At 46.4% G+C, this 17,038-nt stretch overlaps 1 protein-coding gene across 1 annotated transcript; it reads right to left on the bottom strand.

Moving 5' to 3' along the window:
- Positions 1-15,800: 15,800 nt before the first annotated feature.
- Positions 15,801-16,763, bottom strand: LOC147693399 (olfactory receptor 56A4-like). Its single transcript, XM_086933213.1, has one exon. It carries the CDS (start codon positions 16,761-16,763, stop codon positions 15,801-15,803), a length of 963 nt encoding a protein of 320 aa, XP_086789339.1.
- Between the last annotated feature and the right edge of the window lie 275 nt (positions 16,764-17,038).

The raw sequence follows: 17,038 nt of genomic DNA, 5'->3' as shown, positions 1-17,038 counted from the left end.
TCTCATTCCAGTTCTATTTTGTACGCTTTTGAATTAAATGAGTTTTGTCATGCGCAAACTTTGCCCAATGGGCGTCAAGGCGCCTAATTCAAATAGAAACAGAAACTCTGTCCATCACCTTTTCCAAAATTGATTTTATCCACACTAAGTGTGGGAGGGTATACTCAGACGTGAGTCCCTAGCTCATTGCACCAGCAGGATTCAAGCAAGCCGGGCCGATGACGGCTGAAATGCCAGAAACCGGTCCCCGGTAGCTTGTCTCCTTTCTGGTGAAGAATTGGCTTGGTAGTTTGGTCTGCCCTGTTCCCATCATGCACTGGGACAGGAACAGACTAATTTGCATGTAGCCAGGTTCTGAGCTGGGATGGTGTAGTGAGCTAAAAAACGGTGATGGATCAAGCCCTGATCTCTTGACTGGGTAGGAGTATTCTGCATCATTCAGAAACTCTGTCCATCACCTTTTCCAAAATTGATTTTATCCACACTAAGTGTGGGAGGGTATACTCAGACGTGAGTACCTAGCTCATTGCACCAGCAGGATTCAAGCAAGCCGGGCCGATGACGGCTGAAATGCCAGAAACCGGTCCCCGGTAGCTTGTCTCCTTTCTGGTGAAGAATTGGCTTGGTAGTTTGGTCTGCCCTGTTCCCATCATGCACTGGGACAGGAACAGACTAATTTGCATGTAGCCAGGTTCTGAGCTGGGATGGTGTAGTGAGCTAAAAAACGGTGATGGATCAAGCCCTGATCTCTTGACTGGGTAGGAGTATTCTGCATCATTCAGAAACTCTGTCCATCACCTTTTCCAAAATTGATTTTATCCACACTAAGTGTGGGAGGGTATACTCAGACGTGAGTCCCTAGCTCATTGCACCAGCAGGATTCAAGCAAGCCGGGCCGATGACGGCTGAAATGCCAGAAACCGGTCCCCGGTAGCTTGTCTCCTTTCTGGTGAAGAATTGGCTTGGTAGTTTGGTCTGCCCTGTTCCCATCATGCACTGGGACAGGAACAGACTAATTTGCATGTAGCCAGGTTCTGAGCTGGGATGGTGTAGTGAGCTAAAAAACGGTGATGGATCAAGCCCTGATCTCTTGACTGGGTAGGAGTATTCTGCATCATTCAGAAACTCTGTCCATCACCTTTTCCAAAATTGATTTTATCCACACTAAGTGTGGGAGGGTATACTCAGACGTGAGTCCCTAGCTCATTGCACCAGCAGGAATCAAGCAAGCGGGGCCGATGACGGCTGAAATGCCAGAAACCGGTCCCCGGTAGCTTGTCTCCTTTCTGGTGAAGAATTGGCTTGGTAGTTTGGTCTGCCCTGTTCCCATCATGCACTGGGACAGGAACAGACTAATTTGCATGTAGCCAGGTTCTGAGCTGGGATGGTGTAGTGAGCTAAAAAACGGTGATGGATCAAGCCCTGATCTCTTGACTGGGTAGGAGTATTCTGCATCATTCAGAAACTCTGTCCATCACCTTTTCCAAAATTGATTTTATCCACACTAAGTGTGGGAGGGTATACTCAGACGTGAGTCCCTAGCTCATTGCACCAGCAGGATTCAAGCAAGCCGGGCCGATGACGGCTGAAATGCTAGAAACCGGTCCCCGGTAGCTTGTCTCCTTTCTGGTGAAGAATTGGCTTGGTAGTTTGGTCTGCCCTGTTCCCATCATGCACTGGGACAGGAACAGACTAATTTGCATGTAGCCAGGTTCTGAGCTGGGATGGTGTAGTGAGCTAAAAAACGGTGATGGATCAAGCCCTGATCTCTTGACTGGGTAGGAGTATTCTGCATCATTCAGAAACTCTGTCCATCACCTTTTCCAAAATTGATTTTATCCACACTAAGTGTGGGAGGGTATACTCAGACGTGAGTCCCTAGCTCATTGCACCAGCAGGATTCAAGCAAGCCGGGCCGATGACGGCTGAAATGCCAGAAACCGGTCCCCGGTAGCTTGTCTCCTTTCTGGTGAAGAATTGGCTTGGTAGTTTGGTCTGCCCTGTTCCCATCATGCACTGGGACAGGAACAGACTAATTTGCATGTAGCCAGGTTCTGAGCTGGGATGGTGTAGTGAGCTAAAAAACGGTGATGGATCAAGCCCTGATCTCTTGACTGGGTAGGAGTATTCTGCATCATTCAGAAACTCTGTCCATCACCTTTTCCAAAATTGATTTTATCCACACTAAGTGTGGGAGGGTATACTCAGACGTGAGTCCCTAGCTCATTGCACCAGCAGGATTCAAGCAAGCCGGGCCGATGACGGCTGAAATGCCAGAAACCGGTCCCCGGTAGCTTGTCTCCTTTCTGGTGAAGAATTGGCTTGGTAGTTTGGTCTGCCCTGTTCCCATCATGCACTGGGACAGGAACAGACTAATTTGCATGTAGCCAGGTTCTGAGCTGGGATGGTGTAGTGAGCTAAAAAACGGTGATGGATCAAGCCCTGATCTCTTGACTGGGTAGGAGTATTCTGCATCATTCAGAAACTCTGTCCATCACCTTTTCCAAAATTGATTTTATCCACACTAAGTGTGGGAGGGTATACTCAGACGTGAGTCCCTAGCTCATTGCACCAGCAGGATTCAAGCAAGCCGGGCCGATGACGGCTGAAATGCCAGAAACCGGTCCCCGGTAGCTTGTCTCCTTTCTGGTGAAGAATTGGCTTGGTAGTTTGGTCTGCCCTGTTCCCATCATGCACTGGGACAGGAACAGACTAATTTGCATGTAGCCAGGTTCTGAGCTGGGATGGTGTAGTGAGCTAAAAAACGGTGATGGATCAAGCCCTGATCTCTTGACTGGGTAGGAGTATTCTGCATCATTCAGAAACTCTGTCCATCACCTTTTCCAAAATTGATTTTATCCACACTAAGTGTGGGAGGGTATACTCAGAAGTGAGTCCCTAGCTCATTGCACCAGCAGGATTCAAGCAAGCCGGGCCGATGACGGCTGAAATGCCAGAAACCGGTCCCCGGTAGCTTGTCTCCTTTCTGGTGAAGAATTGGCTTGGTAGTTTGGTCTGCCCTGTTCCCATCATGCACTGGGACAGGAACAGACTAATTTGCATGTAGCCAGGTTCTGAGCTGGGATGGTGTAGTGAGCTAAAAAACGGTGATGGATCAAGCCCTGATCTCTTGACTGGGTAGGAGTATTCTGCATCATTCAGAAACTCTGTCCATCACCTTTTCCAAAATTGATTTTATCCACACTAAGTGTGGGAGGGTATACTCAGACGTGAGTCCCTAGCTCATTGCACCAGCAGGATTCAAGCAAGCCGGGCCGATGACGGCTGAAATGCCAGAAACCGGTCCCCGGTAGCTTGTCTCCTTTCTGGTGAAGAATTGGCTTGGTAGTTTGGTCTGCCCTGTTCCCATCATGCACTGGGACAGGAACAGACTAATTTGCATGTAGCCAGGTTCTGAGCTGGGATGGTGTAGTGAGCTAAAAAACGGTGATGGATCAAGCCCTGATCTCTTGACTGGGTAGGAGTATTCTGCATTATTCAGAAACTCTGTCCATCACCTTTTCCAAAATTGATTTTATCCACACTAAGTGTGGGAGGGTATACTCAGACGTGAGTCCCTAGCTCATTGCACCAGCAGGATTCAAGCAAGCCGGGCCGATGACGGCTGAAATGCCAGAAACCGGTCCCCGGTAGCTTGTCTCCTTTCTGGTGAAGAATTGGCTTGGTAGTTTGGTCTGCCCTGTTCCCATCATGCACTGGGACAGGAACAGACTAATTTGCATGTAGCCAGGTTCTGAGCTGGGATGGTGTAGTGAGCTAAAAAACGGTGATGGATCAAGCCCTGATCTCTTGACTGGGTAGGAGTATTCTGCATCATTCAGAAACTCTGTCCATCACCTTTTCCAAAATTGATTTTATCCACACTAAGTGTGGGAGGGTATACTCAGACGTGAGTCCCTAGCTCATTGCACCAGCAGGATTCAAGCAAGCCGGGCCGATGACGGCTGAAATGCCAGAAACCGGTCCCCGGTAGCTTGTCTCCTTTCTGGTGAAGAATTGGCTTGGTAGTTTGGTCTGCCCTGTTCCCATCATGCACTGGGACAGGAACAGACTAATTTGCATGTAGCCAGGTTCTGAGCTGGGATGGTGTAGTGAGCTAAAAAACGGTGATGGATCAAGCCCTGATCTCTTGACTGGGTAGGAGTATTCTGCATCATTCAGAAACTCTGTCCATCACCTTTTCCAAAATTGATTTTATCCACACTAAGTGTGGGAGGGTATACTCAGACGTGAGTCCCTAGCTCATTGCACCAGCAGGATTCAAGCAAGCCGGGCCGATGACGGCTGAAATGCCAGAAACCGGTCCCCGGTAGCTTGTCTCCTTTCTGGTGAAGAATTGGCTTGGTAGTTTGGTCTGCCCTGTTCCCATCATGCACTGGGACAGGAACAGACTAATTTGCATGTAGCCAGGTTCTGAGCTGGGATGGTGTAGTGAGCTAAAAAACGGTGATGGATCAAGCCCTGATCTCTTGACTGGGTAGGAGTATTCTGCATCATTCAGAAACTCTGTCCATCACCTTTTCCAAAATTGATTTTATCCACACTAAGTGTGGGAGGGTATACTCAGACGTGAGTCCCTAGCTCATTGCACCAGCAGGAATCAAGCAAGCGGGGCCGATGACGGCTGAAATGCCAGAAACCGGTCCCCGGTAGCTTGTCTCCTTTCTGGTGAAGAATTGGCTTGGTAGTTTGGTCTGCCCTGTTCCCATCATGCACTGGGACAGGAACAGACTAATTTGCATGTAGCCAGGTTCTGAGCTGGGATGGTGTAGTGAGCTAAAAAACGGTGATGGATCAAGCCCTGATCTCTTGACTGGGTAGGAGTATTCTGCATCATTCAGAAACTCTGTCCATCACCTTTTCCAAAATTGATTTTATCCACACTAAGTGTGGGAGGGTATACTCAGACGTGAGTCCCTAGCTCATTGCACCAGCAGGATTCAAGCAAGCCGGGCCGATGACGGCTGAAATGCTAGAAACCGGTCCCCGGTAGCTTGTCTCCTTTCTGGTGAAGAATTGGCTTGGTAGTTTGGTCTGCCCTGTTCCCATCATGCACTGGGACAGGAACAGACTAATTTGCATGTAGCCAGGTTCTGAGCTGGGATGGTGTAGTGAGCTAAAAAACGGTGATGGATCAAGCCCTGATCTCTTGACTGGGTAGGAGTATTCTGCATCATTCAGAAACTCTGTCCATCACCTTTTCCAAAATTGATTTTATCCACACTAAGTGTGGGAGGGTATACTCAGACGTGAGTCCCTAGCTCATTGCACCAGCAGGATTCAAGCAAGCCGGGCCGATGACGGCTGAAATGCCAGAAACCGGTCCCCGGTAGCTTGTCTCCTTTCTGGTGAAGAATTGGCTTGGTAGTTTGGTCTGCCCTGTTCCCATCATGCACTGGGACAGGAACAGACTAATTTGCATGTAGCCAGGTTCTGAGCTGGGATGGTGTAGTGAGCTAAAAAACGGTGATGGATCAAGCCCTGATCTCTTGACTGGGTAGGAGTATTCTGCATCATTCAGAAACTCTGTCCATCACCTTTTCCAAAATTGATTTTATCCACACTAAGTGTGGGAGGGTATACTCAGACGTGAGTCCCTAGCTCATTGCACCAGCAGGATTCAAGCAAGCCGGGCCGATGACGGCTGAAATGCCAGAAACCGGTCCCCGGTAGCTTGTCTCCTTTCTGGTGAAGAATTGGCTTGGTAGTTTGGTCTGCCCTGTTCCCATCATGCACTGGGACAGGAACAGACTAATTTGCATGTAGCCAGGTTCTGAGCTGGGATGGTGTAGTGAGCTAAAAAACGGTGATGGATCAAGCCCTGATCTCTTGACTGGGTAGGAGTATTCTGCATCATTCAGAAACTCTGTCCATCACCTTTTCCAAAATTGATTTTATCCACACTAAGTGTGGGAGGGTATACTCAGACGTGAGTCCCTAGCTCATTGCACCAGCAGGATTCAAGCAAGCCGGGCCGATGACGGCTGAAATGCCAGAAACCGGTCCCCGGTAGCTTGTCTCCTTTCTGGTGAAGAATTGGCTTGGTAGTTTGGTCTGCCCTGTTCCCATCATGCACTGGGACAGGAACAGACTAATTTGCATGTAGCCAGGTTCTGAGCTGGGATGGTGTAGTGAGCTAAAAAACGGTGATGGATCAAGCCCTGATCTCTTGACTGGGTAGGAGTATTCTGCATCATTCAGAAACTCTGTCCATCACCTTTTCCAAAATTGATTTTATCCACACTAAGTGTGGGAGGGTATACTCAGAAGTGAGTCCCTAGCTCATTGCACCAGCAGGATTCAAGCAAGCCGGGCCGATGACGGCTGAAATGCCAGAAACCGGTCCCCGGTAGCTTGTCTCCTTTCTGGTGAAGAATTGGCTTGGTAGTTTGGTCTGCCCTGTTCCCATCATGCACTGGGACAGGAACAGACTAATTTGCATGTAGCCAGGTTCTGAGCTGGGATGGTGTAGTGAGCTAAAAAACGGTGATGGATCAAGCCCTGATCTCTTGACTGGGTAGGAGTATTCTGCATCATTCAGAAACTCTGTCCATCACCTTTTCCAAAATTGATTTTATCCACACTAAGTGTGGGAGGGTATACTCAGACGTGAGTCCCTAGCTCATTGCACCAGCAGGATTCAAGCAAGCCGGGCCGATGACGGCTGAAATGCCAGAAACCGGTCCCCGGTAGCTTGTCTCCTTTCTGGTGAAGAATTGGCTTGGTAGTTTGGTCTGCCCTGTTCCCATCATGCACTGGGACAGGAACAGACTAATTTGCATGTAGCCAGGTTCTGAGCTGGGATGGTGTAGTGAGCTAAAAAACGGTGATGGATCAAGCCCTGATCTCTTGACTGGGTAGGAGTATTCTGCATTATTCAGAAACTCTGTCCATCACCTTTTCCAAAATTGATTTTATCCACACTAAGTGTGGGAGGGTATACTCAGACGTGAGTCCCTAGCTCATTGCACCAGCAGGATTCAAGCAAGCCGGGCCGATGACGGCTGAAATGCCAGAAACCGGTCCCCGGTAGCTTGTCTCCTTTCTGGTGAAGAATTGGCTTGGTAGTTTGGTCTGCCCTGTTCCCATCATGCACTGGGACAGGAACAGACTAATTTGCATGTAGCCAGGTTCTGAGCTGGGATGGTGTAGTGAGCTAAAAAACGGTGATGGATCAAGCCCTGATCTCTTGACTGGGTAGGAGTATTCTGCATCATTCAGAAACTCTGTCCATCACCTTTTCCAAAATTGATTTTATCCACACTAAGTGTGGGAGGGTATACTCAGACGTGAGTCCCTAGCTCATTGCACCAGCAGGATTCAAGCAAGCCGGGCCGATGACGGCTGAAATGCCAGAAACCGGTCCCCGGTAGCTTGTCTCCTTTCTGGTGAAGAATTGGCTTGGTAGTTTGGTCTGCCCTGTTCCCATCATGCACTGGGACAGGAACAGACTAATTTGCATGTAGCCAGGTTCTGAGCTGGGATGGTGTAGTGAGCTAAAAAACGGTGATGGATCAAGCCCTGATCACTTGACTGGGTAGGAGTATTCTGCATCATTCAGAAACTCTGTCCATCACCTTTTCCAAAATTGATTTTATCCACACTAAGTGTGGGAGGGTATACTCAGACGTGAGTCCCTAGCTCATTGCACCAGCAGGATTCAAGCAAGCCGGGCCGATGACGGCTGAAATGCCAGAAACCGGTCCCCGGTAGCTTGTCTCCTTTCTGGTGAAGAATTGGCTTGGTAGTTTGGTCTGCCTGTTCCCATCATGCACTGGGACAGGAACAGACTAATTTGCATGTAGCCAGGTTCTGAGCTGGGATGGTGTAGTGAGCTAAAAAACGGTGATGGATCAAGCCCTGATCTCTTGACTGGGTAGGAGTATTCTGCATCATTCAGAAACTCTGTCCATCACCTTTTCCAAAATTGCCTAATTCAAATAAAAGAGCTCGCAAATCAAACCAGCATTCTCTCATTGGTAGGCTTTGGTAAAGTACCACGTCTTAAGGGCCTTTTTGAACAGATCAATTGAGGGTAGGGTTTTGACCTCAAGTGGAAGAGAGTTCCAGAGCTTAGGAGCGGCGACAGAAAAAGCTCTCGCTCCCCATCTGGCTAGCCTTGTACGGGGCACTACCAGTTGAAATAACCCAGCAGATCGAAGAGATCTGGTTGGGATATAGCGGGTAAGCAGAGACCCCAGTGCATCGTCCGTGCCAGCCGCAAGAGCTCTGTATGTAAGACATAGAATCTTAAAAAAGACTCTATGCTGAACAGGGAGCCAATGAAGATCTCTCCTAGCAGTCGTGGCTGAAGATGCCAAGGGGAGGGCCAGAACAAAACACGCTGTAGCATTCTGCACGATTTGCAGTCGATGGATAAGGCCCTTGTTGGACTCCACATACAGGGAGTTGCAATAATCGAGCCTGGAGCCAACAAGAGCGACTGCAATCTGCTTACGAGCCTGGAGAGAAAGATAGTTACAGATCCTATTTAGAATCCTGATAACACCCCATCATGTGGCCACGGTCCTATTTACTTGGAGCGTCATAGAGAGTGAGGTGTCAAAGACCACGCCGAGATTTCTGGCTGATTGGGAGGGAGTGGGGCAGGTGCCAAGAGATGAAGGCCACCACTCGCTCGACCAAACATCTTGGTCTTTCCCAAAGACCAAGACCTCTGTCTTGTCGCCATTTAGCTTTAGGGAATTGATGATCATCCAATCTGCCACATGTTGCATGCATGACCTAAAGCTAATGGCGGATGTATGGACAGAGGAATGAGCCAGTGACACCATGATCTGAGTGTCATCGGCGTAGGACACCACCTCCATCCCCTGCGATCTTATTAGTCTAGCAAGGGGGGCCACATAGATGTTAAACAGGGTCGGACTAAGGGCCGACCCTTGTGGCACCCCACATTGCAATGACTTGGCAGGGGAGAGGAAATTTCCAAGCTTTACTCTCTGTTCTCTACCAAGGAGAAAGGAGTTAAGAAGATTCAAGGCCGGCCCAGTAACCCCTGCCTCCCTAAGCTGGGATGTTAAAATGGCGGGAGACAGGGTATCGAACGCAGCTGTGAGAACTAATAGGACCAGTACTGTAGTTTGGCCACTATCCACTTTGCGTCGGATGTTGTCTACTACAACAGTGAGTGCGGATTCGGTACTGTGGTACTTTCTGAATCCGTGCTGTGTGTTATCATGATACTCACTGGTCTCAAGAAAAGTGGAGAGGTGAGAGTTGAGGTGTTTTTGCAGGGGCCGGGAGCAGAGAGATTGGCCTGAAGTTTTTAAGAAGGCCAGGATCCAAAGACGGTTTCTTAAGGAGAGGCTTCACAATAGCCTTCTTCCACACTGGTGGAAAGGAACCCTGGACAATAGCCCTATTAATGACTCCCAACATGGGCGGAAGAATGCTGCTTCTACACTCCTTCAGTATTTTTAGCGGTAAAGGATCCATTGGGGAGGAAGATTTAGTCCTATCGAGTAGGAGGTTCAGTCCTTCCAAAGACAATAAGGGAAATTGCATGAATAATTTGGAAGGGCCTTCACCCAAAGTGTCCAGACTGGCTATGGCAGAAGGAATATCCTTATCCAAGGAGTGGCATTGGGATTCTAAAGCGATGTGAATGTCCGAGATTTTGCTGTGAAAGAAGTTGGAGATGTTATTACAAAGATCCTGAGAGCTAACTACTGGATCAGGGAGTTGGAGAGAGCATAGTGAATCAGCAATTTTAAAAAGTTATCTAGATGAGGTTAGGGAACCTGTAAGATTGGAAAAGTACTCCTGCTTTTCCACTACAACTCTCTGTTTGTAGTCCCGTAAAGCGGACTTATGAACCTTTCGATCTTTCGGATCCCAGGATTTCCTCCAGCTTCTCTCACTGCTCCTACACCCTTGCCTTAAGAGTCTCAGATGTTCAGAGAACCAGGGTGCAGTGGGTTTCTGCTGAGATATATATCGAAGGGAAGCGGGGGCAAGCTTTTCCACAGCATTGGTAATAGAGTCCATAAGTTCTTGAGCTGCCTCATCCGCATCCTTCAAGGAGAAAGACTCCGAGATCCGAATATGAGAAGCAATAGTGTCATTGAGTCAATCACTAAACGGGTTGCCTCTAATTTATCTACTACGACTAGAGCAAGGTGCTCGAAGTTGAAAAGATGGTTTGATGATACCTGTATGACTACCCATAAGGAGCTCATGCAGTCTCTTAAGCAAAAACCTAGGGTGGCCTCTTTAATCCAAAACAGCAGAAAGGCTTACAAACTTGCAGTACAAACTATCAAAAAGCAACTGAGGGAGATGGCCTGGGAGGAGCTCAGTCAAGTCAGCGTGCTGGCAAACAGTACCAAATTTTAGTCTGTTGTTAATAGCCCTCTCTTTGATGATTCACCCATCTCCTGCACAGAGTGTTTAGTTCCCGCAGAGATATAGGTCCAGCACTGGCAAAATCTACAGTGGTGAAAACCTTGGGAATTCCGTGGGACAAACCGTTCCCGGACTATTAGGTTCCCCACTTGTTTTTAACACAGATGAGGTTTTCAAAGCTATCATCACAACTTCAGGAGGAAAAGTGCCCGACCCCGATGGAGTACCGGCCGACTTATATAAGGCAGATCCAAAAGTTTTGGGCCATTATTTTAACACATGTTTTTAATGCAGCCTGTATGTTTGGTTTTCCCTTGTCATGGGCAAGGCGGTGATCATCCCCATTTTTACAAATGTGCCATGGGAGGACCCAGCATGCTATAGGCCCATTTCTCTTCTTGATCCCTCTGCCAAAATCATGGGGAAAGTAGTCCTGGAGCGCATGACAGCCTGGATTGACAGCGCCAACATTGTTTCGGACCTCCAGTATGGTTTTAGGCCAGGGAGAGGGACTTTGGACCAGTGCCTTAACCTTCACCTGGTGATAGAGAAGTATACTGTTGCCAGGGCTGTGGGTGGTTTTTCAGGAAAGGGGCTAGATGTGGATCTTATCTCCTTCCTGGCTAATGCCCATGATAACACCACAGCCGCAGTACGCTTCAACGAAGACAGCAGCTCTTGGGCGGTAAAAAGAGGGGTGCGGCAGGGATGCATATTGGCACCTCTGCTGTTCACCCTCTACATTAATAAATTAGGGGATTCCTTAACAACTTGCTTCAAAGGCATACCAAGAGCCGGTACCAAAATGATTCCAGCACTCCTGTATGCTGACGACGCAGTCCTAGTGTCCAGAACCACCAGGGGGCTGCAACTGCTTTTAAATTGTTTTATAGATTTTATGGATTCCTTGGATTTAATTTTTTAAAAAATTAAAAATCGCACGCTATGACAATAGGTTCTAGGAGGGCAGAAAATGCAAAATTCTACTGTAAGCGGGCTGAACTAATCAAAGTGTCTACCTTTCCATACCTAGGGGTGCTCTTTGATGACTAGCATTTGTGGTGTGCTTAACACACACTTAAAAAGAATGTCTTAGCTAGAGCAGCAGGGGCAACCCTAGATTTCGCTAAAATAATAGGATCTAAACCGTTCCCTGCGATTTTAAAGGTGTATACCGCTAAGTGCATCCCATGACCACTTATTGCAGCGATATCTGGGGCTATAAGGATGTGAAAGAAATACAAGGACCAGAAAATAATTTTATGCGTAAACTTCTTTCCGTCCCGGCATCCACCCCAATTTTTAAGTTACACGAGGAGTTGGGAGCAGGCTACGTTTCAGACATGATCCTGGTTGCTCCACTTCTCCACTGGCTAAGAATTTGGGCTCAACCAACTCCAAACTTAAACCAACTGATCATTCAGGATTGCTTAGCCTCGGAGAAGGCAATTCCATAGCTCAAATACATTAAGCCGCAGACTGGGAACCTTGGATGCCCCAACTTGTTTTTGTTCCCTACTCCCCTGACTAAATCTGCAGTTAGACCGGTTAAATTGACGTTTTTAGATAGACATCAATGTTTAAGGGAGGAAAAAGAACTAATTTAGTCCTTGGTGAGAAAGTATGTCATATTTGGCCTGTGCCAGCAGATGGAACCATATTTAACATATATAAACAAAGCTTATCATCTTTTTGATTTAACGAGATTTCGGTTGAACATGGTTCCCTGGTTACTGACCTTTCCTAAAGGCTATTTTAAACCGGACTCAGTAGATGTGTGCACATGTAACAACATCTCAGAGCAAGACACTTTACATATTAGGTTATTTTGCACTCACTATGACCCCCTGCGCAGAAAGTACATTCTTCCCCTGGTAAGTGGCCAAAATGTTGTTCAAGTAAGACCAACCCTGGTTTATTTACAAATGTTAGGCTCACCTATAATCTGTGTCGGGGTAGCAAACTTCTTAATTGGGGCAATCAGACATAGGAATAGGATGACGCAGAGTTAACCCCTCTGAAAAAGTTTGTAGTATGTTTATGTCTATTACCACTCAATGTAACATTACAGTCATAAATGTGGTTTTTATCCTTTTTTTGTTTAATATTTTAATGGGTTTTAAGCACATCAAGACATGAATTGCTATTCGATTTATATGATGTGTTATACTGATTTGCTGTCTTATGCTGCACTTTTATGGCTCTAATTAGCCGAATAAAGTTGATTTTGACTTTTACTTTTTGGTAGTCTACAATGCACACAGATTTGTGCACTTCAGCAACCTGCCCCAAACAACCACAGGAAAAGTACTTTCATCATGGATAGTAGTCAGCATGTACACATCCCTCCTGTCCTCAAATTTCACAGCTAGCAGTTTATCACTACGCAAGGCACTGCACTGCCCCCTCTGAAGCTTCTTGCAAACAAGCTCTTTTGGGTAACCTTTATGGTTAGAGCGGATTGTGCCATAAGTAAGAGTGCCCACTTTGAACAATTCCTTAAACATTTGCACAACAGTGTAGAAGTTATTTAGGTACAAATGAAGACCTTGATTAAAGAGTCCTCCAGCAAGCTCCCACACAATTTTCTCAGAAACTCCTATAGTGTACGGACAACTGGGGATGACAATAGTGGAATCCCTAGCGGTGTACACCTGGAAATTATAGACACATCCTGTCCTACTCTCTGACAACTTATACATCTTAATTCCATAACACGCCCTCTTGCTAGGAATGTACTGTCTAAAAACCAAACGAACCTTGGACAGGACCAAATACACATCAATAGCTATTTCTTTCCCTGAAGTATAGATCTCTGAAAATCGATATACAAATTGATCAAGAAACAAGACGGTCAGTCAGGGTGATCCTGTGGCAACGCCAAAGCATTATCAACAAAATGCAGAATCCAAAGCACTAGTAAATACCAATCACGACTCATAATTGCAAAAAATAGGGCTGTTGAAATCAATGGACTGGTATACCAATATGAAGCCAGAACTATACGCAGGAAAACAGGTCAGTGAATTGGGGTGTACCAACCTACCACAGTAGTACCCAAAATCCCAAAGCGACTAGCTATAGCATCTCATTCGTTCTCCTCCAAATATCACGGAGCTACAAATAATTAGATAACGCAGAACACAACACTCCTGACTCTCTAAGGAATCGCGGGAGAAAGACATACTCTTTCACGCACTCACTTGTACTTGTCCACAATGAGAATAGGCAGAGTCACTGAAATAGATCACATTTTTTATTTTATCTATCATGCTCTACAATACTGTATAGGTGCTACTACTTGGTAAGAAGACACGTTTATTTTATATAAAGAAAGATCTCTGGGCTTTGACAGCAGTCCCCATACCTTAAAACCTGGATCTAAGTTTGACATCATTGGAACAGTGGAGCTCTTCTCCATGGAACAGCTTTCTCCAAGTGTGTTCAAACAACATGCTCAACGTAATATCAAATCACGAGTCATCAGTACTGCAGCTGTGTGTAGCATGTCTAGGTGCTAGGGACTGACCAGAACAGAATAACAAGGGGCATTGCTGATCGACCTTGCCCAGCCAAAGTACCCTAGGAAGTCATCAACCAGTAGCTCATCAAATTCCTGGAACAAAGCCACCTACTGGACATCTCACTATTAGGATTCCATGTCAACCACAGCAATAAGGATGTGCTGATTACCACTGCAGATGAAATCCGAACACTCCTCGACCATGGAGAAACAGTGGCCCGATCCTCCTCAGGCTCTCTGAGGCCTTCAATGCCATATCCCACAACACCCTCATCAACAGACTCCACAACATAGGCATACAGCAAGATGCCCTCAAATCGATTGTCTTCTTCCTCACATGATGCACTCAGACCATCTAATAGCCTCCCTTCTTCTCCACACCAAAAACATCATATACGGCGTAACACAGCGATTATCCCTCAGGTCCACCCCTTTCAACAGCTACAGAACCACCCTTGCAGACATCGTCAGATCCCAGTAACTCAACATAATCTCCTATGCAGGTGACAATCCACTGATCCTCTCACTCACTACCGATCCCTCCAACACCAAAACCAACTTCTGTGATGCCATGACCAACGTAGCCAAATGAATGACAGACAACTGCCTCCAACTCAGCTCTGACAAAACTGAAACACTGATCGTTGGAAAAAACACTTCTGCATGGGACCACAGCTGGTGGCCTGTAGAACTCAGACCTACACCTACACCACCCGACTATGCATGCGATGTCAGCATCATCCTCAACAGCCAACTGACCATGAAACAAGAAGTCAACTCAGTCTCCTACTCCAGGTTCCACTTTGCATGCTCCGCAGAATCTCTAGACGTATCCCATCCAAGACCTGAAAGTCCATCACTCAGATCCTTGTCACCAGCTGCCTCGAATACAGTAACACCCTCTATACCAGCATCTCCACCCAGCTCCTCAAAAGACTCCAGACCATACACAAGTCTGCAGCCAGACTCATCCTGGACCTCCCTAAACAAACACGCATTGTCACCTGAAAGACCTCCACTGGCTTCCCATCCAGAAGTTCAAGATCCTCATGCATGCCTACAAAGCCCTCCACTACCTTGGACCTGCCTATATCAACCATCAACTCAACTTCCACCAAACCTCTAGACACCTGTGCTCCTTTTCACTCGCCCTCACACACCCATGCATCTGGCACAGCCACAGCGGTGCCGCTTCTTCTCCTACATCACTGCCAAGACCTTGAATGAACATGCCCTCCAGCTCCACACAACACCCTTGCAGGCAGACTTCAGAAAGAGTATCAAGAAATGGCTCTTTGACTGAGACACAGCACCTAGATACAACTAGGGGTGACATTGATTTGCTTTACAAAAGCTGCTTGATTGATTGCTTAATTGATTTTGGGTCATGTGTCAGATTGATGGAATGAGAACATGGCACTTTGACAATCAGATGAGTTTGTTAGGTTGTGCTACTGAAGATTCCAAGATTATATTGTTTAGGATGGAAGGCAGGTGTGTGTTCACAATAATAAAATTAGATGTTAAATACTTACTTAATTTCATAATGAACCCCTTTTGTTCATCGAGTTTATTGCATTTGTTTCAGAACAATAGGTTTATCCCAACCGCATATTCAAAATTTATAATTTGTCAATCAACCCACAATATCTTAAAAATACCCATCAAAACTAATAAACCTGTGCTGATAGGTTTTATTACTGTTGAAAAGAAATCTCATCCTTATTTGCTGATAAAGTAGAAGACATTGCCTATAGGAGTTGAGAAAAATGGATGTTCTCCTCAGGCCTGCTTTCTCTGCCTCATGGGCAGCATGCCTTGGTTTAGGATGCCCTATAGATGTGCCTTTCAAACAATTGATGTTGGTATTGTCCATCTTTCTGTTGATTTATTGCACGTGGGGGGCTGCAATTCCGCTCCTTATCATTTTTATGATGCCGCGCTTGATCTCTGTGGTCCTCACCCCATAAACAATAGGATTGAGGACTGGTGGAACCAGGAAGTGAAGAACATTCAATAAGATTGGGACATCATGTGGAATTACTTTCTCAAATCTGGCAGTGAATATTAAAACTAGCAGCACAGTGTAAAAAAATGAAATCAAAATAAAGTGGGAACTACACGTGCTGAAGGCTTTCGCTGCAGCCCCTTTGCCCTGAAACGTCATTACAACACGAAGGATCAAGCAATAGGACAAGATTATGAAAATGAGGTCACTTCCTAAGAGGCCAAAAGCAACAATCAGCTGGTAGAGAGTGTTAAATGTCCTATCATTACAGGCAAGTGATGTCACTGCAGCACTGGTGCAGAAGCAATGTTCAACAACATTTCTGGAGCAGTACTGAAGTCTGGCAGCAAACACCGGCACAGGCAATAGCAACAAGGCGTTTCTCAGAACTATGAACACAATAACTTTTGCAACAAACCTGGCGGTCATGACAGAAGGGTATCTCAGGGGTTTACAGATGGCAATGTAGCGGTCATAAGCCATGAAAAGAAATGTAGCAGATTCCATTGCCAGTAAAATGTTCATCAGGTACATCTGAAGGAAGCAAGCAGGCGGGTCGATGACCTTCATATCAAGGCACAGAATACCCAAGATTTTGGGTGTGGTGGCCATGCACAGTCCCAGATCAAAGACTGCAAGTAGGCTGAGAAAATAGTACATGGGTTCATGGAGGGTATGCTCTCTCTGTATGACTGTCAGGATTGTGATATTGGAGACAAAGGCCACTAAGAAAAGAAAGGTCAGAGGGATGGACAGCCAATGCTGCCAGCTCTGTATGCCTGTAAAGCAGATCAGCACAAAGTGTGAAACTTGAAAGGGTGAGGTAGTGTTGGCAGCAGCCATAACTGTATCACTTCAACATCTGCAAAAAGAGTAAAAAAGGAAAGAGAGATTATGAGGTTAATTCTTTACACTCTCACAATGTCCATATATTACAGGATGTAGGGTGACTGGTTGAGGGGGTTAAACTCTTTGCAAGCAACTACCACGATTCTAGTCAGGGTGTGACACAAGCAAACCCTAAATTAACCTGTGTTCAACCCTCTGATGGCTTGGCTCAAGGCAGGCAGGCTTAACTTAGAAGCAATGTGTAAGGTATGTATGCAGCACTTTAAACA

This window comes from Lissotriton vulgaris, chromosome 8, assembly GCF_964263255.1.
Source record: "Lissotriton vulgaris chromosome 8, aLisVul1.2, whole genome shotgun sequence".
NCBI classification, from domain to species: Eukaryota; Metazoa; Chordata; class Amphibia; order Caudata; family Salamandridae; genus Lissotriton; species Lissotriton vulgaris.
This window is presented reverse-complemented; position numbering and strand designations above follow the sequence as displayed.

Bases quoted from the DNA above. Each gene is read 5' to 3' on its own strand.
- LOC147693399 (XM_086933213.1), bottom strand. From the start codon at position 16,763: ATGGCTGCTGCCAACACTACCTCACCCTTTCAAGTTTCACACTTTGTG.